The sequence below is a fragment of the Scylla paramamosain genome, chromosome 34, assembly GCF_035594125.1.
Source record: "Scylla paramamosain isolate STU-SP2022 chromosome 34, ASM3559412v1, whole genome shotgun sequence".
Taxonomy (NCBI): Eukaryota; Metazoa; Arthropoda; class Malacostraca; order Decapoda; family Portunidae; genus Scylla; species Scylla paramamosain.
This window is the reverse complement of record NC_087184.1, coordinates 687,501-707,500: the sequence shown is the minus strand read 5'-3', so window position 1 is coordinate 707,500 and position 20,000 is coordinate 687,501. Positions and strand designations below refer to the sequence as shown.

General features: G+C 41.4%; 2 protein-coding genes across 7 annotated transcripts in view; one reads left to right on the top strand and one right to left on the bottom strand.

The window, feature by feature from the left end:
* Positions 1 to 20,000, bottom strand: part of LOC135090003 (coiled-coil domain-containing protein 22 homolog) — a 29,726-nt gene that overhangs the window by 7,862 nt on the left and 1,864 nt on the right. Inside the window, exons 1-8 of one of the 6 annotated variants that reach the window (XM_063986213.1) lie at positions 9,684 to 9,797; positions 9,176 to 9,347; positions 8,518 to 8,689; positions 6,576 to 6,708; positions 6,143 to 6,344; positions 5,726 to 5,904; positions 5,051 to 5,190; positions 4,234 to 4,365 (exon numbers count right to left, since the gene is read on the bottom strand). The gene's annotated coding sequence lies outside the window, so the exon portion shown is untranslated. Of the gene's footprint in view, positions 1 to 4,233; positions 4,366 to 5,050; positions 5,191 to 5,725; positions 5,905 to 6,142; positions 6,345 to 6,575; positions 6,709 to 8,517; positions 8,690 to 9,175; positions 9,369 to 9,683; positions 9,798 to 20,000 lie in introns of those variants that run through there. The other 5 variants (XM_063986209.1, XM_063986211.1, XM_063986207.1 and 2 more) reach the window with 5 other exon arrangements.
* The window catches only part of LOC135089999 (uncharacterized), a 7,739-nt gene continuing 4,987 nt past the window's right edge, over positions 17,249 to 20,000 (top strand). Inside the window, exons 1-2 of the mRNA XM_063986193.1 lie at positions 17,249 to 18,856; positions 19,701 to 19,856. Of these exons, the coding sequence (XP_063842263.1) occupies positions 17,645 to 18,856; positions 19,701 to 19,856 (1,368 nt within the window). The 5' untranslated portion in view covers positions 17,249 to 17,644. The remainder of the gene's footprint in view (positions 18,857 to 19,700; positions 19,857 to 20,000) is intronic.

Here is a 20,000-nt window from a genome sequence, read left to right as displayed (position 1 = left end):
TGAAGTAAGGTGGTCCATGAGACTGTCCCATTCTATGGGGGGAGACAGTGTGTGTGTGTGTGTGTGTGTGTGTGTGTGTGTGTGTGTGTGTGTGTGTGTGTGTGTGTGTGTGTGTGTGTGTGTGTGTGTGTGTGTGTGTGTGTGTGTGTGTGTGTGTGTGTGTGTGTGTGTGTGTGTGTGTGCGCGCGCACGTGTGTGTGATGCTCTGTCTGGGCCACCCAACATGGGATTGTTGACCTGGAATATAGAACATAAGAACATAAGAAATAAAGGAAGCTGCAAGAAGCCATCACACCTACACATGGCAGTCCCTGTATGAAATATACCTACCTATTTCCACTATCATCCCCATCCATAAATCTGTCTAATCTTCTCTTAAAGCTCCCCAATGACTCAGCACTAACAACTTGATTACTAAGTCCATTCCATTCATTTACCACTCTATTTGAGAACCAATTCCTTCCTATCTATTTTTTTAACCTATATTTTTCAAGCTTGAACTCTTTATTTCTTGTTCTGTCCTGGTTGCTGATCCTGAGAATTTTGCTTAGGTCTCTCTAGTTATAACCCTTATACCACTTAAAGACTTCTATCAGGTCCCCTCTTAACCTAAGTCTCTCGAAAGAATATAAATCTAACAGCTTCAATCTCCTCATCCCCTGTATACTTTTAGTCATTCTCCTTTGTACTGATTCTAATAGACCTATATCTTTCCAGCTATATGGGGACCAGAACTGCACAGAGTAGTTTGAGCAGCAGCAAATATAACTTTAATATTACTTCAGGCCTTCTACTTTTAACAGTCATAAAAATTAATCCTAATACCCTATTTGCCCTGTTTCTGGCCTCTATACATTGCTTTCTTAGAGAGAATTCAGAGCTAACTATAATTCCTAAATCTTTTTCATACCCTAAACCTACCAGAACTTCATTGTTTATTGTGCACCTACTGTGTGGGTTTCCTCTACCTACACTAAGTACTTTGCATCTGTTGATATTAAACTGCATTTGCCATCTGTCTGTTCATTCATTCATTCTATCCAAATCTGCCTGCAAGGTAATGGCATCTGATTCTGACCTAATCTTCATGTCATCCACAAATTTACTAACATCACTACTAATTCCACTATCCAAGTTATTGATATATATTAAAAACAACAATATTAATCCCTGTGGCACCCCACTATTTACATGACCCTACTCGAATTTAGAACCGTTTATTACAACTCTCTGTTGCTTGCCGCTTAGCCATGACCTTATCCAGCCTAACACCTTCCCCATCTATTTCGTGCACCCTAACATTTCTCAGGAGCCTCTGATGGGGTACCTTGTCAAACGCTTTACTAAAGTCCAGATATAAGATGTCATAACTATCACCATTATCAGCTGCCTTATACACTTTACTATAAAAACTTAACAAGTTCATCAGGCAAGACTTCCCCCTTCATGAAGCCATGTTGTGATTGATTTATTAAGTTATGTTTGTCTGAATGCTACCTAATGTTCTTCACTATTACTGACTCCATCATTTTACCTACAACAGAAGTTAGGCTGACAGGTCTATAATTAGTCATTAAAGTTTTATCTCCTTTCTTAAAGGTGGGTACTACATTCATCTGCCTCAACATTACTAGTACCTTACCTGACTCAAATGATTTCCTAAAGACAGAAACTAACAGTTCACTAATAGCCTACTTGCATTCTTTAAGTACTCTGAGATATATTTAATCTGGTCATGGTGTCTTGAACTTTTTAGCCTATCTGTCTCCTGTTCCATTATCTCTTTAGTTATGGTAATATCTGTCAACTTCTCATTCTCTTCTGCTCTAAACATCTGCTCACTATTTGGCATTTCCTGCATGTTTTCCTGGGTGAAGACCGTTAAAAATACTCATTCAGAATTTTACTAATCTCCTCCCAAGAACTAACCAGCTTCCCATCTGCTGCCTTTAATGGACCTATTGTTTCCCTATTCTTCATCCTATATACCCAATAAAATCCCTTGGGGTCCATCTTCACCTGGCTGGCTACTTTTAATTCATAATTGTTTTTAGCTTTCCTTGTTAACTGTTCTAATTAATTCACTATATTGTGGTATTAAAACCTCTTCCCCTGCCTTTAATCTCTTATATATACTTCTCTTCCACCCTATGTAGTGTTTAAACCTAACAGTCATCCATTTGGGGTAATTTTTCTGTGATCTTATTGCTCTATAAGGGATGTTTGCCAACTGTCTTGTATATAATTTATCAACAAAATATTTATAAAACTCATCTACATTTACTTCCCCTAATCCTCTCATCTTGGCCCCATCCATCCTTTCCACTCCATCTTCTACTAGCCTCAACCTCACTTCACCCATCTCAGCATGACCTGACCCTCCAACATACTCACATATCTCCCCCTCTCCCCCTCATCCAACCCTTCCTGACACTTCTTCCCTCCTCTTGCCCTACATCCTCACACCTCACCTCACCTCCCTCATCCTGCCTTATCTCTCTAAACTCCATCCTAGACCTTACCTCCCCCTGTGTCTGTTGCCAGTCAACTCCTTGGAGGCACCTTTTTAATCTCTTAAAATCTGCTCTCCTAAAGTCAGGTATTTTACTAGTGCTTTTTGCTTCTAAAAGTTTCCTCCCATTTTAAATTGTACCTAATTCCACAATGGTCACTGTTACCTAGCTGTTCTCCAACCTCTACCTGCATGGCTGCTTCCTCCCTGTTAGTTAGAATTAAATCTAGAATATTATTCCCCCCTTGTGGGTTCTAAGATTACCTGTTTTAAAAAATTATCCTGAATTACCTTAAGAAATTCCTCTGCTTCACTGTTACCCACCATTAGATTCCAGTCGATATTCCTAAAATTAAAATCTCCTATCACATATCTGACTGTATCTGCCTGCCCTATTTGTTTCCTGCCATGGTGAGGTGTTAATTTCCTTTGTACTGTTTGATGGCCTGCACACTAATCACAGTACTACCGACTGTGATCCTTCCTTAATATCTACCCATACTGACTGTTTTAATTCTAAAGTTAATACAACATTGTAATGTGTCTCTATGTACAGTGAAATGCCTCCTCCTCTCATGTGTTTAACCATCTATCTTAACCTCTGGATTAAATACTTTTCCTGACATATCTAACCAAGTTTCTGTTAAAAAAAAAGGAATGATATCAAGGTTCTCTACACACACCATTCCTCTAAGCAAGTCTATTTTATTCAAAATACTTCTACAATTCATGTAGTAAACACTTAAGCTATTTGTCGCCTTCACTGAGCTAGTTAACTTTCTAGATTTATCTAATTGGTATTGGTCTAGATTTATCTAATATGGGTAGAAAGAAGTCACAATGATCTAACCTTGTAAATGCCACACTTTCCAACATTATGAATGAATCAGAGCCAAAGATGTGATTGCACTTGAATTGTTTTAGAAAAAAAAAAAGAGGGGAAAAGGATGAAAAGCTTTTACTTAAACCTATAAAAAAAAGTTATATAGTATCCATTGGCTAGCCTTTCAATAAGTCTTCTTACTTAACAGAAATAATCAACTACTGTACATATATTAAGCCAAAGTATCTTATCAGTAATGTTCAGTTTTTCTTTTATCTGCATTACTAACTCACCAATAAGTGATCAACAGAGCATGTGTAACCCCTTTTAAAAAAAATAAATACCACATAAATACTACATTAAACACCTTTGACCTTGAAAGTTATAAAAGATTCCTGCACAGAACAAGTGTTTGTTTCAAAGTGCATAAAAGAAACTGAAATCATTGTCTGTCAGCTTTACTGAGTTAATGCACAACAGTCTGGCTTAATGTGCACTGATTTCTGTTATGGAAACTCTCTCAGAGGAATGGTTATGACAAAAGAGTACTTATTCATGTCCAAGTACCTCATCTTTACACTCTCTCTCTCTCTCTCTCTCTCTCTCTCTCTCTCTCTCTCTCTCTCTCTCTCTCTCTCTCTCTCTCTCTCTCTCTCTCTCTAACCTTCTGTCCTAACCATTCCAAATAAAATATTCTTAACTACTTCACAGGGTGCAAATAATAAATCAACAGAAGATATGGGACAATTAAATGAAGAAACCACCAAGCAGACTTTAGAGATAATATGTTTTAAAGCACCTTGAATAAAATAATGTTGTAAATTGTGGTTGTGTTGAAAATAGAAAGACCCTACATGTTAGACTGCTGGTGAACACACACAGCAGATCAAGCCATTACCTGTGCCCCACTCTTGATGCTGGTTGCCTGAATGGATAAGACAGCAAGATCAGCAGGGGGTGTTTAGTGAACTGCCTCGGGTACATTTCTCTCACTCATTAGAGGTTCCAGGTTCACCTTCTCATTGTTATTCTGGAAATATAGAAGATTGTGAAAAACTGTGGCTAGTCAGTGGATGATTTTCTTTAGGCATTATAGTACTAAAAAACTGCTTGTGTGCTTATGGTTCTATCCACTAGACTGATTTTCTCACTGAGCTTTCACACAAACAGAGCCAGGTATATTTTTCATCCAATATTTGAAATGATACCAATGAATTCATAGCTAAGCTGTGTTTGAGAAGTCTGTTCTCACTTTCCTCAATAAGTTACCATATTTTACTGACATGAAATAAACATCAGAGAATCTCATCAAATTTGATAAAAGCACAACTGCACACAATATGGGTTCTCAATGACATATAACTATGTCACTTGCAGGAGTGGTCTCTTTTGCAGCAGGTATTGACTCTCCTCAACACTGCACTCCTGCCTTCTTTAATATAGGAAGTTCTCACTTCTCATGATGATAATGCTTTTTTTTTTTTTATGTACATAATATAAACACCAAGACATAATTTTCTCTATTTTATAATGAAAATAAAAAAATAATAATAATATTGAACAATATTACTGAATGGGAGGAATTTCTCTTTCTTTAAGTAAATGACACAATGATGACAAAAAATGGTGCTTATTTTTACCTTGATATAAACACGGCAACCATCATAACATATTTTTAACCATTACATAATGATAAAATACACCAAAAGTATTACCTTAATATTATTACCAGATGGGATGAATTTCTCTCCCTCCAGCTGAGCAGCGTGTGTATTGAGCAGTGTTGCCAGCAGACAGTTATAACCCACTAACATGGTCACTCTCCTCAGGTGGTTTCCATAGTAATTCTTCATCTCTGTCAAAATTACAATGAAGCTACACCTTGAACATTTTATCTGATCTTAAAGAGAAATAATAAAAGGTACAATGAAGATAACCCTCATGATACTTTCTATATTTTCTATAATAATCTAAGTTATATCACATCAGTTGCATTTTTAATTCCTTGAGCCTCTGGGAATAATGAGCAATGGTGATGAACACGGCTCTGATGTGCCTTTGTGTGGATGCCACTGACTGACTGAGTGATTGAAAAGTGAAGGTGATGCAATATTTCAGTCACGTGATAAAAGTTAATGATAAAAGTAACTATAATTGGGTTAAGAGAGAGAGAGAGAGAGAGAGAGAGAGAGAGAGAGAGAGAGAGAGAGAGAGAGAGAGAGAGAGAGAGAGAGAGAGAGAGAGAGAGAGAGAGAGAGAGAGAGAGAGAGAGAGAGAGAGAGAGAGAGAGAGAGAGAGAGAGAGAGAGAGAGAGAGAGAGAGAGAGAGAGAGAGAGAGAGAGAGAGTGTGAGAGAGAATTGTAAGGTAAAATAAGTGATAAAGATCTTACACCGTAGCAAGATGAACAGCAGCAATGACTGGCTGTGTAGAGCTCAACTATACTACTTAGTATTTTTTCACTGGCTAGAGTAGTTTCACCACAGAAGCAGAAGAAAGATTATCTCAAGCAAACCTGCCTGCTTTCTGAGCTCTTTGCTAAGTAAGGGTTAAGCTTGTTACCACCTGTAACTGGGATTTATACCATGGAAGAAACTAAGCAATATAAATTCACAATCTTATTCATTCACCTTGTATCTTCATCATATAAAAAATCATATTCAACAAAGCCACTGTCACAGAATTATACCTCAAGAGATGCAGTGTATTTTTTTTTTTTGTATCTGAAATTATAGTTATTAAAATGGTGGTACTTTTATCATAACGTTCGAAAATCACAAGCATTCATGAATCAGTGCCTTCCACCAACCTGTGCTGAGTTGTGATGGGTCCTCATAGCCTCTGAATGGCTTGGATGTGAACCCCTGTGTGTGTGCAGTGCCATACTTGGTGAGAGAGGCATGGGAGGAGTTCTTGCGTATTATGTGGCGACAGTGGGGGGGGTATCCAGGGCTGGGAGAGGGCCTCACTCACTTTTTTTTTGGCCTCACGGTGAATCAGAGTTGCTTTGTCTGAAGAGGAAGTTGTCACTCAACAAACAAAACTCTACTGTGATAAAGCCAGACATGTCAATGAAAATCTTTTCCTCTTCTTTCCCCCATTATGTTAATTCCTCAAGATATGAAGGAGACCATTTCTGGCATTTCTGGCATGTGTACTGGCAATTACACATGTTCACACATGTCCAAACAGACACACACACACACACACACTCACACACACACACTCACACACACACTTACTGATCGGTTCATCAGACACTGGAGAAGAGTCCCTGGGCAGTTTTTCTATCAAGAACATAAATATCCTACGAAGGTCAGCTTCACTTGGATACAAGAGAGACTGGTAGCCAATATCCCCAGGGTATCCAGTATCCTGCAGAACAAAACTACAATATAGGAATGCAAAGCAAGACAGGTTATTACAGCATCTGAATTGTGTTTGGTTGTGAGGGATATTCAGCTTTGATGTTGGAGAAAAATCTGTTATTGGTGACAGAAACTCTCTTAATGTACAGTGGAACGTTGGTTCATAAACATTCCTGCTAATGAACAAATTGGTTCACAAACATATTTTTCAAAAAAAATTTGCATCAGTTCAAGAACAATGTTTCAGCATGCAAACACTCAAACACCCCACAAGACCAGGTGCCAGCTGGTCCCCTTGACTAGGAGCTGTAATAAATGCATGCATCCATCACCCTATTGTAACTTGCAGGTGATTATCATACATTGGCAAGTGCATTAGACATCAGGCTATAGCTTGTCACTGATTTCAAGGTCAGGCACATTCCCAGCTGTTTGAGGGAAGATTAGACCTGAGTCCACCTACCCATTCCCACCTCCAGTAGATTGCATAATTTCATATTTAGCTTGCCACTTCTTACTTTAATTTTCAGGATGATTTGAAAAATGATTCAAGAAGAAAAGACAAAATCTCATCTTACACATCTTATAAGACAAGCTCATAAGATGTGAGGTTGTCAAGAATCCCTGGATCACAGACAATGAACTCAAACAAGGGACACAAGGTGGAATTTGGAAAGCACATGCTGTCATGAGTAGCACAAAAGTCCCTGCTTTACACAGATTTGTATGCCCCAATATTTCCCATCCAGCCAATGCATGCTTGATGCAAGACGAGATATTGTGTCTTTTCCTTTTGAATCATCTTTCAACCATCCTGAATGTCAAAGTAAGACGTGGCAGGCTAAATATGTAGGCATGCAATTTACTGGAGGTGGAAAGCAGTAGAGGGATCCAGGTCTAACCCCCCTTCAAAGTGCTGGGAAAGTGCCTGGCCCTGAAATCAGAGACAAGCTACAGTAGTATATCCTGATGCCTAAGAGACTTATCAGTGTAAGATAATCACCCACAAGTTACAACACAGTGATAGATGCACACACTTATTACAGAGACTTATCAAGGGGACTAGCCAGTGTCTGCTCTTACAACTTTCCACAGTTGCTGTAATTTCTTTCTACATTCTTGGTAACCAAAATACATAAAAAAAAATAAATAAATGCAATTTTTCTGCAACTGAAGCAGATTAACTGTACTTACATTAATTTCAATGGGAAAAATTGTTTCGTTTTGTGAACATTTCAGTTCACTTACTGAGTCATGGAATGGATTAAGTTTGAAACAGGATCCACAGTATGTGTATCACCTCAAACTAGGGCATTCCACTTGTACTGCCACAAAACAGGCTATAACCACAACACATTCACTAAATGGAAATGCTGAGCAATTGATCCCGAAGTTCAAATAAATCTGAGCTCTGTAAGAAAGGTGCTGTGTCAGGAATCAACCCTGGGACCTGTTACTGACCAAGCAACATGTGCACTCCATGCTCACCTGGGTTGTGGGACTTCCGTGTGTTACCTGCAGTGTTCACAACATTTCCAGCGAAGTTTTCCATTAAGACAAGTGGTGTGTGCAGAAGTACTTATGGGCATGAAGGATGTGCCATTATGAACAAACACATACACACACACACACACACACACACACACACACACACACACTGCATCACTATGTTATATCACTTGTTTCTGGTTTGGCAAGTATTGTGATTTAAAAAATAAAAAAAGCAATATATTTCACAATAGATACTAAATGTTGGTGAGTTGTTTGTAAGCATCTCTCAGCCTGCTTCTACATAACAGCAGCGTGGCAGCCTCACCTTTACAGCCTGAGCAATGGCAGCAGCTGCCCTAAAGCGTTGCGCCATGTTTTGTGGCAGGGAGGTGGGTAAGTCACAGTCACTGCAGATGGCATGGAGGCACCTTACCACACCTCCCACCACCTTCTCAATTCCAAAGCTTCCTACTGTTTTCATTTCCTCATCAATGTCACTGAAATTATGTTATGTTAGTTATCAAAAGTCTTAATGTAGTTTAAAGATCTCATCTTTAAACATGTAGAATGTTATTTACTAAAAAATAAATAAATAAATAAATAAAGGGGATGGAAATGAAGTATCTGACATTACCCCATTTGTTTATTTATTTATTTATTATATTTTCGAAATTTCAAATTTTGTTGAAACAAAGTAGAAAACTGTTTTTTTTTTTTTCATTATCCAACGATTTCTTTCCTACAATGATTAAAACCAATTTGCAGCTGTGGGGATAACACTGAAGGAACACCAGCACTGGATGACAATTTGCAGCTGTGGGGATAACACTGAAGGAACACCAGCACTGGATGACAATTTGCAGCTGTGGGGATAACACTGAAGGAACACCAGCACTGGATGACAATGAAATAAGATTTGCGTTTTCGTGTAAGGGCCAGGCTAGGTTGTTTACATTAATTCCCTTTCATTAAATTTCACTTACCATCCGAGATGATTCAAGATGAAAATCAGGATTTTGTCCACCTCCTCCATTCTGGCTAGTAACACACACTACAGCTCCGGAAATAACAAGATATGGCCACGACACTGGTCACCGCCTACCTCCTGAACCTGGCAGTGTTGTTATGTACTCTTGTCTAATCTTGACTCTGGAACTGTTTTTCATTATTTTCTTTATTATTCTTTTACTTCTGCATCACAACCACAATATGAGAATAAATACTAAATCAGGTTATTTTAGATGTTCAACAGTCATATGAATAGTGTCAGAAATGGTGAAAAGTGTTGTACATTAAAAGAGGTTTGTACTGTACAGCGTTTAAGACTGGATTAATTGGTTTTAGATTTTTGTTTTTTCCTTTGCGTGTGGCTATTCTAATTACTGCCATGTGTTCGTGTGTTTTGATTTGCAAACTGTAGATAATAAAGATGTATTTATTAATATGGCAGCCGCAGTTCTCTCTCTCTCTCTCTCTCTCTCTCTCTCTTACCGGGTTTAATTCCAAGTCACGACAAACGTTGCTTCTTCCAACCTTTTCCACTCCTCCCTGTCGGCTGTCAGTCTATTTCGCGCCACCCCAGAGAGAGAGAGAGAGAGAGAGAGAGAGAGAGAGAGAGAGAGAGAGAGCGTCAGCTTCCCTGTCTGCTTCGCTGCCTTTTACCAATCCTAGGCTGCAAGTCTGGGTACATAACTTCAAGATAAAGAGGTCCATTCTTTCTGCTCTGTATGGAAAGCTGTGCAAATTCTCATCTCCTCTTGTCTTGTTAAGTCTCTTTCTGTCCAGAGAGAGAGAGAGGGAGAGAGAGAGAGTTTCATATAATTTCATATACTGTAAGGTCAATAAACAATATGCAAATATATAATTATTCTATTTGAGATCAATCTGGGTTTAGGAATAGTATACCAAGAAAAATCAATCTTCAGCTCATCTTTCACCCGGTACACAGTTTATTTCTTCTTCTTTATCTATATGCACATGTATACTCGTATATTATGCACATGTGGACATGATCTCGTCCACCCATATGTCCACCCTGAAAACGGCTTCCCATCTCTCAAGTCTCGTCCACCCAAGTTGAAAAATACTGTATGATCTGATTTGTATGTAAGATTTGCTGCCTATAGCTCCTGTTGGCACGGCACGACACCACTATTTCAGTCGTTTTGGTCACTTGGCACTTGACAAAAGCAAGGCAGGAGGGAATGATTCCAAGTTTATTTAAACCAGATCAGCTTCAAGCACTGTTTAGAGTTAACATGAGAGGGGTTCACTAATGATAAGGTACAGTTAAAAAAGCTTTTCAGTTGCGATTTGCATGCGGTGCATCAGGATATAAAGTACTTTTGAAGCACCATTACCCATTATCCTCCGAAAGGACATTACAAAGAAGCCAGCAAAATATATCATTTGAGCCTGGGGTTCTGACTATTTTTTTTTTTTTTTTTTTTTGAGATGCTTGGATTGAAGGTCAAAGAAATTAAAGATAATGACGAATTTTTTTTTTTTTTTTTTTTTTATGTAGGAAGGACACTGGCCAAGGGCAACAAAAATCCAATAAAAAAATATGCCCACTGAAATGCCAGTCCCATAAAAGGGTCAAAGCAGTGGTCAAAAATTGATGAATAAGTGTCTTCAAACCTCCCTCTTGAAGGAATTCAAGTCATAGGAAGGTGGAAATACAGAAGCAGGCAGGGAGTTCCAGAGTTTACCAGAGAAAGGGATGAATGATTGAGAATACTGGTTAACTCTTGCGTTAGAGAGGTGGACAGAATAGGGGTGAGAGAAAGAAGAAAGTCTTGTGCAGCGAGGCCGCGGGAGGAGGGGAGGCATGCAGTTAGCAAGATCAGAAAAGCAGTTAGCATGAAAACAGTGGTAGAAGACAGCTAGATATGCAACATTGCGGCGGTGAGAGAGAGGCTGAAGACAGTCAGTTAGAGGAGAGGAGTTGATGAGACGAAAAGCTTTTGATTCCACCCTGTCTAAAAGAGCAGTATGAGTGGAACCCCCCCAAGACATGTGAAGCATACTCCATACATGGACGGATAAGGCCCTTGTACAGAGTTAGCAGCTGGGGGGGTGAGAAAAACTGGCGGAGACGTCTCAGAACACCTAACTTCATAGAAGCTGTTTTAGCTAGAGATGAGATGTGAAGTTTCCAGTTCAGATTATAAGTAAAGGACAGACCGAGGGTGTTCAGTGTAGAAGAGGGAGACAGTTGAGTGTCATTAAAGAAGAGGGGATAGTTGTGTGGAAGGTTGTGTCGAGTTGATAGATGGAGGAATTGAGTTTTTGAGGCATTGAATAATACCAAGTTTGCTCTGCCCCAATCAGAAATTTTAGAAAGATCAGAAGTCAAGCGTTCTGTGGCTTCCCTGCGTGAAATGTTTACCTCCTGAAGGGTTGGACGTCTATGAAAAGACGTGGAAAAGTGCAGGGTGGTATCGTCAGCGTAGGAGTGGATAGGACAAGAAGTTTGGTTTAGAAGATCATTAATGAATAACAAGAAGAGAGTGGGTGACAGGACAGAACCCTGAGGAACACCACTGTTAATAGATTTAGGAGAAGAACAGTGACCGTCTACCACAGCAGCAATAGAACGGTCAGAAAGGAAAGTTGAGATGAAGTTACAGAGAGAAGGATAGAAACCGTAGGAGGGTAGTTTGGAAATCAAAGCTTTGTGCCAGACTCTATCAAAAGCTTTTGATATGTCCAAGGCAACAGCAAAAGTTTCACCAAAATCTCTAAAAGAGGATGACCAACACTCAGTAAGGAAAGCCAGAAGATCACCAGTAGAGCGGCCTTGACGGAACCCATACTGGCGATCAGATAGAAGGTTGTGAAGTGATAGATGTTTAAGAATCTTCCTGTTGAGGATAGATTCAAAAACTTTAGATAGGCAGGAAATTAAAGCAATAGGACGGTAGTTTGAGGGATTAGAACGGTCACCCCTTTTAGGAACAGGTTGAATGTAGGCAAACTTCCAGCAAGAAGGAAAGGTAGATGTTGACAGACAGAGCTGAAAGAGTTTGACTAGGCAAGGTGCAAGCACGGAGGCACAGTTTCGGAGAACAATAGGAGGGACCCCATCAGGTCCATAAGCCTTCCGAGGGTTTAGGCCAGCGAGGGCATCGAAAACATCATTGCGAAGAATTTTAATAGGTGGCATGAAGTAGTCAGAGGGTGGAGGAGAGGGAGGAACAAGCCCAGAATCGTCCAAGGTAGAGTTTTTTAGCAAAGGTTTGAGCAAAGAGTTCAGCTTTAGAAAATTATGTGATAGCAGTGGTGCCATCTGGTTGAAATAGAGAAGGGAAAGAAGAAGAAGCAAAGTTATTGGAAATATTTTTGGCTAGATAACAGAAATCACAAGGGGAATTAGATCTTGAAAGGTTTTGACATTTTCTGTTAATGAAGGAGTTTTTGGCTAGTTGGAGAACAGACTTGGCATGGTTCCGGGCAGAAATATAAAGTACATGAGATTCTGGTGATGGAAGGCTTAAGTACCTTTTGTGGGCCACCTCTCTATCATGTATAGCACGAGGACAAGCTGTGTTAAACCAAGGTTTAGAAGGTTTAGGACGAGAAAAAGAGTGAGGAATGTACGCCTCCATGCCAGACACTATCACCTCTGTTATGCGCTCAGCACACAAAGACGGGTCTCTGACACAGTCTCTGAGCAGTAGTCATTCCAAGGAAAATCAGCAAAATACCTCCTCAGGTCCCCCCAACTAGCAGAGGCAAAACGCCAGAGGCACCTTCGCTTAGAGGGATCCTGAGGAGGGATTGGAGTGATAGGACAAGATAAAGATATGAGATTGTGATCGGAGGAGCCCAACGGAGAAGAAAGGGTGACAGCATAAGCAGAAGGATTAGAGGTCAGGAAAAGGTCAAGAATGTTGGGCGTATCTCCAAGACGGTCAGGAATACGAGTAGGGTGTTGCACCAATTGCTCTAGGTCATGGAGGATAGCAAAGTTGTAGGCTAGTTCACCAGGATGGTCAGTGAAGGGAGAGGAAAGCCAAAGCTGGTGGTGAACAATGAAGTCTCCAAGAATGGAGATCTCTGCAAAAGGGAAGAGGGTCAGAATGTGCTCCACTTTGGAAGTTAAGTAGTCAAAGAATTTCTTATAGTCAGAGGAGTTAGGAGAGAGGTATACAGCACAGATAAATTTAGTATGAGAGCGACTCTGTAGTCGTAGCCAGATGGTGGAAAACTCGGAAGATTCAAGAGCGTGGGCACGAGAGCAGGTTAAGTCATTGCGCACATAAACGCAGCATCCAGCTTTGGATCGAAAACGAGGATAGAAAAAGTAGGACGGAACAGAAAAGGGGCTACTGTCAGTTGCCTCAGACACCTGAGCTTCAGTGAGGAAAAGAAGATGAGGTTTAGAAGAGGAGAGGTGGTGTTCTACAGATTGAAAATTAGATCTTAGACAGCGAATGTTGCAGAAGTTAATGAAGAAAAAGTTGAGGGGGGTGTAAATACACTTAGGGCCGTCGACAGAAAGGCAGTCCGACCTGGGGACATTCATGGTCCCCTTCCCAGATGGGGACTCCGAGACTGGTGTAGGAGTCGCCATGATGATTTTAAATTTTTTTGAGTGAAGGGTGTGTGTGTTATTAGGTGCTTGTAGTTTTGTGTGGAGGAAGAGAGTTGTCTTTAGAGGGCAGGCTGTGACTGCCCCCCTTGTGTTGTGAGACAGAAAGGGAAACGTTCAGTGAGGTCACAGCTGGGTTTAATGATAAGTTCACAGCACCCCCTGAACAGTGCTTTAGACCTCACTGGGAGTAATTATCGTTTCGGCAGGTGTCTACTGCCACTTGACGAGTTATCCCTCTCAGCAGGTGTGGAGTATGATACAAGGCAGTGTGACATTACCAAAACATGCTGGCAGTGTTGAGCAATGTCTTGTTTTTATGTTAGGAGGTATCTCAACACGGTGGAAACAAACAGTAGCATGCTATTACACAAACCTTCAGACAGACGGCGCATTCTTCAAAAAACATAGTTATGGACATTATTTATCGTGCTGCTGATACAGGTCTTCATGTTAAAGCAGCTGCTTGTGACATGGGTGCTTCTAATGGGGCGATGTGGAGGAGTTCTGGTATGACATGTGGCGGGAATTGTAAGACTGGGAATAAAATACCTCATCCTGAAGCTTTCAAGAAGTGGCTGTACTTATTAGCTGATGTACCACGTGTGTTCAAGAACATAAAGTCAGTTGCTATTAGGGGAAACACTTTCGTACTTTCTACCAAAATAGAGGAGAAACTCCAGCTAAAACCCAGTACTGTTAATGTTGAACCGCTGATTGATCTAGCTAAGTTTCAGGAAAATTTAGACTTGAAAGTAGCACCCAAGGTAACCATGGCAACATTAGAACCAAATCAACTTGATAAGATGAAGGTATCATTTTCTACCTGAGTTTTGAGTTATGAAGTTAACTGTGGTCTGAAATGTTTAGTTGATAAAGAAGGAAGGATGTCGTGTAGACAGGTGGGAATCCCTTTACCAGTAACTAAATACTTCTGAAAAAAAAAAGTATAAAGGAAGGTATATTTGTTATGACATCAAGTAACGTCACTTCCCTTTTCCAACATTGTTTCCTTAATATTTCCAGAAATGCGCCTCATTCATGTAAAAAAAAAAAAAAAAAACGTTCTCCAGGAAGGAAACAATGTTATCATTTCAACTCCAAACCTTCCTTTTGTCAATACACACAAAAGTAACTTTACTTTCTGTGAATGTCCCACACCTGTTATTGTATGTACTCTCCACCAGTGTGACGGGACCATGTGCCAGTAACAAGAGTGCCGCTCTAAAGCTTGGCCAGTGAAAAGGGAAATAGGAGGCGAAGGTGTGGAAGAGCCAACATGCTGACTCACGCTCACACAGTCATTCAGTTTATAGGAAGAATCGATTGATTGTTAATATGCCGCTTTATAGAAAGAAACAATTATGGAAAAAACACATTTTTATCCGTTAGTTCACGCCTCTCTCTCTCTCTCTCTCTCTCTCTCTCTCTCTCTCTCTCTCTCTCTCTCTCTCTCTCTCTCTCTCTCTCTCTCATAGTGATTTATCTTAGGATAGGACTGAGACCACTCACACGCCACACACCAAGACAGTGAGGTCACAACCTTTCGGCTCATAATCCGTACCTGCTATTATATCATAGCTGCTGATGAACAGAGGCTACACTGCACACTAAAAGGCTTGTCTATCTGACTCGTCGTGCCAGGGACTCGAATCCAGGCCTTAGTTGTGAGCCGAGCGTTCTAACTCAACTCTACGCGATTTATGGTGTGTGTAATAATAATAAAATAATAATAATAATAAACGGTTTATTCTTTAGGCAATCAACAAACTGAAAATGTACATTGGGGGTGGGGAAATACTTGACATTAATCCTAAAGGTAAGTCAAATCTAGAAGAGACTATTGATTGATGACTCGCACCATGGTGGGAATCGCACTGAGTCTGTACCGGTCCGTACGTGTGTGTGTGTGTGTGTGTGTGTGTGATTTCATTTAAGAAGTAAATCCACGACTGTCTTGTCAGAATTACTCCAAGTCGTCTAAAACTAACAATAGTATCTTCCACGAGAGCTAGAGAGAGAGAGAGAGAGAGAGAGAGAGAGAGAGAGAGAGAGAGAGAGAGAGAGAGAGAGAGAGAGAGAGAGAGAGAGAGAGAGAGGAAGTCGTGGGCGAGTGACGGGAAATAACCATTTGTTGAGTTTCATTAAAGGGTTTTTTCCTCAAAGGCTCATCCATCAGTAACATCCCATCAAATTTCCCATGCCACTCATTGCCTGTCTGTTATTCGTCTATTAGTGCTTTGTGATGCGACTTCCGCCGCTTCAACACCTTGAGACGCATGACCTTGGTGAACAACAACAACAACGCGGCTTCTGTTACTCGACACTGGGGCTTCCAGTGTCTTGTCCAGCGTGACACATCGTGAAGTTCAAGGACAAGATGTCGAAATGCCTAGTTCACGCACGTAAGAGTTACAAGGATGAAGATCAAGATTAAAGCATAGACATGTCCAAATGGTTATGGGAAGGAAGGCAGAGAAAAGATTAGCATGGTGAATCAGTGGTAGGTCGACTAGGAAGTGCAGCAAGGATGAAAGTGTGTAAATGTGCTGTGCTGTGAGAAGTGTGGAAGAGTATGGCTGTCTCGAGGATTTTGTATGGTATGGATGTGATCACATGGAATGAGCGTGAATTAGGTAAATTAGAAGGACAGAATAAAGTAGCAAGAATGGCACTGAATGCATAAATGTATTCATTGATAGAAGCTTTAAGAGGTGATATGAAATGGAGCATGTTAATTTCCGGGAAAGGCATATGAAAGCAACCCTGAGGTATAAAGCTAGACTGGAGCAAATGGAGGACGCAGAATTAGTGAGAAGGATGTATCTCCAGCCTGTGAGTAATAGCAGGTGGGAGAAGAAGTGCGTTAAGAAGGTATGTATAAAGGAGTGGTAAGATAGTTGGGTATTAGTACCTAACCATTTAAGGGGAGACAAAATTCTGTATAAATGGAAGATGATCGATATATAGAGGTAGAAAGCGTTTAGAGTGGGATATGAGAGTAGTGAAATGCGTGTATGGAAGAATGAAATGGAACGAAAGAGGATCCTGGAATGGAACAAGGAGAAAGAAACCTCAATGTTTAAAAAAGTGGTATGATGAAATCCTGGTTGGTGATCTCCGAGCTGGGACACAGTGTATGGATGTGAATGCAAGAAATTATAAATAGTCTGAGTCTGATTCTGACTGAGTTATGGCGTGATAGGAATGAAAGAATTGGGAAGACAGAAAGGGAATGGATGGAGCCGCTGCTGGGACTATGCATAGAGATGAATGAAATGATAAGTGGGGCAGTGAAGGAGTTCCTAAAGAGAATATGGTGTGCTAAATGTTAAAAATAGCTGTGTGGTGGATATTGTTTCGTCTCTCCCTATAGGAGTTGCCGTTCCAATGCCTGACTCAGGAACAATCCTGAGTTACTCTTACCATCAAGATCAAGACAAGATAAGAAACGCCCGTCACGAAGAAAAGGAAGAAGAAAGGACAAAGATCCAAGAAGCAGACAAGCGGAGGCGGTTTTGATAACCTTGACGTTAAAAGAGAAAATAAGAAAGGAATGATGAGAAGTGACTACTTTACTACACTATACAACACACACACACACACACACACACACACACACATACACACACACACACACACACACAGTGCCACGATAAGGAAAACACACAATAATGATTCAAAATAGCGACCAATGACATGGACAGCTCGGCCTTATCGAGGCATTAAAAGAGCGCGGCGCGAAACTCTGTCCATCACTTCCCCAGTGACGCCCGAGGCAAGGAGAAGCGTTCAGTAACGCAGTGCACTCGTATCACTGGCCACAAGAGACAGCCCAGTGAACAATCCGTAGAACATGAAACTCCACGGGGATCTGGAGGTGGAGGTGGTGAGCGGCGAGAGATTGATGGATAAAGACTTATTCCTTCAGTGCATACTGAAGAAAGACCGGTCAGACGTGTGGGCGTCCGTCAGCCTCGGCTCGATTCCCATCCTCACCACAGGCATCAGGAAGGACGCCAACGACGCAGTGTGGGGAGAGCGCGTCACTATTCCCGTCTGTGATGCTGCAGACTACCTCGACATCACTGTTTGGGACAAGGATCCCACACGCATGCAGTTGGTGGGAACAGGCCGCATGCAGCTCGGCAGTCCTGACATGGAGTGGAAAAAAGAGAGTGCCGTCTACCTCGACAAAAAAGTGGGTATCGTCAACATGAAGGTCAGGTACACCCCGGCGGCACATGCACGCAAGAAAGGCATCGAAGTGCCCAGGGCATACTTCCCGATGCGACAGGGCGGCACCATGACCTTTTACCAAGACGCTCACTCCACGGAGCTCCCTGGCATCACCACCACTAAGGAGGGTGCCTTCGAAGTGATAGCTGATGCCATTAGTGGTGCCAAGAAGTTCATCTACATCTCTGCCTGGAGTTTGTGGACTGATACGGAGCTGAGGCGAGATGGGCAGAAACTTGGTGACCTGCTGAAGCTGAAGGCTAGTGAGGGCGTGCGAGTGTTACTCTTGATTTGGAATGAGAAGTTTTCGGCGATTCTTTGCAAAGACTTCGTCGGCACATTTGACGAGGAAACTGATGACTTCTTCAGCAACACATGCGTGTGCGTGGAGAAAGTGAGGAGAGAGATTGACTCGAACTTCATCCATGAGGAGATCCATGAGGCCATCTGGGCACACCACCAGAAAGTGGTAGTGGCGGATGACGGACAGGGGGACCTTGTGGCATTCTTCGGAGGCTTAGATCTCACCAAGGGCCGCTGGGACACTCCGAACCACGAGCTCTTCACGACACTGAATAAGGAACACAGAGGAGACTTCCACAATGGGTTCATTGAATTGAAGGAAAGCAACGGACCTCGGGAGCCTTGGCATGACGTGCACGGGCGCCTCACGGGCCACGCCGCCATCGACCTGCTCAGGAACTTCGAGGAGAGGTGGATGAGACAAGTGCCCGACAAGACGAACCTGCTCGTCCAAAACTTACAGGAAGACCTGCTAAGGGCGCAGGAGGGCAAGGAAGCCAATCACGGCACAGTGTGGCAAATGCAGGTGTGTGTGTGTGTGTGTGTGTGTGTGTGTGTGTGTGTGTGTGTGTGTGTGTTGTTATCTTGTGAAATTATCGTGGATGTGCTAGGAAAACACCCTGTTGGAAGCTGTTTCTGTGTTTAGTATCTCCTCGCTGCTGGTATCTAAGTCAGGTTGCCTCAGTCTTGTTCTACGCACCACTGCGTGTTACTTAACCTGGCGCTCGTTTTCCTACTGACACCACACTAGTCTGTAGCAACCTGAGACAACTGCAGAGAGCGAAAACTGCATTACAGACACATAAGCATTTGAGGTATTTGAATACTCTTCTTTCAGTGATGTCTTTCAAAGTGTTACTCTAAACTTGTACTGTTCGATTTTATTAAGGCTGAGAAGCAGCCACAGGTGCCCATCAGTTTGAAAACATTAATCCTAAGTGTTTATCCACGTGATTCGGTGATGTAAACTCTACAGAACGGTTATTAGAAGCTAAATACTTGCAACTAAGCTTTTGGTGTTTTAACATTTATTTTTAAGCTCCTACTACATTATTTAGTTTGATTTTTTTTTCAATGAAACCTTATTTTTCAGCGATTTTCACAGGGACTTTTGTTTTATTTGGCAAATCCCAGACTTGTTTTCATACTTACCTTGCACTCCTAATTTCTCCTTCCAAACTTTTCTTGATACCTTTCATTTCTCATTCGTACCTCCAAACTTATCTCGATACTTGCATCTCACAACTCATTCCTACTCAGCCACCTTGCAGCACATCCTGGCAGCACACTAAGCTTATCTTACACCACGAGATCCTATTCAACCCCGCTGCGCCCTGCATGCCCCCTGTAATCTCGCATTCCCTCTGCAGGTGGTGCGCTCGATTGATAGAAATTCAGCTGAGTTTTGCAGCGAGCGTATAGGCGTGCTGGACCATACGAATGGGATGGTGGTGGATACAAGTTTGTACCGAGCCCTCGTGCGCCTCATCAGGAAGGCAGAGAACTTCATTTACATAGAGACTCAGGTAAAAGCTCCCTACGTGAAAAAAGAAGAAAACTCTTTTTACTTTCTGTCTTACTTTCTTCCTCTTTTTTTTTTTTTTCCTCTCCGCTCTCGTCGATTTAGGTAAGCACTCCCGACATGAAAAAAAAGAATATATATATATATA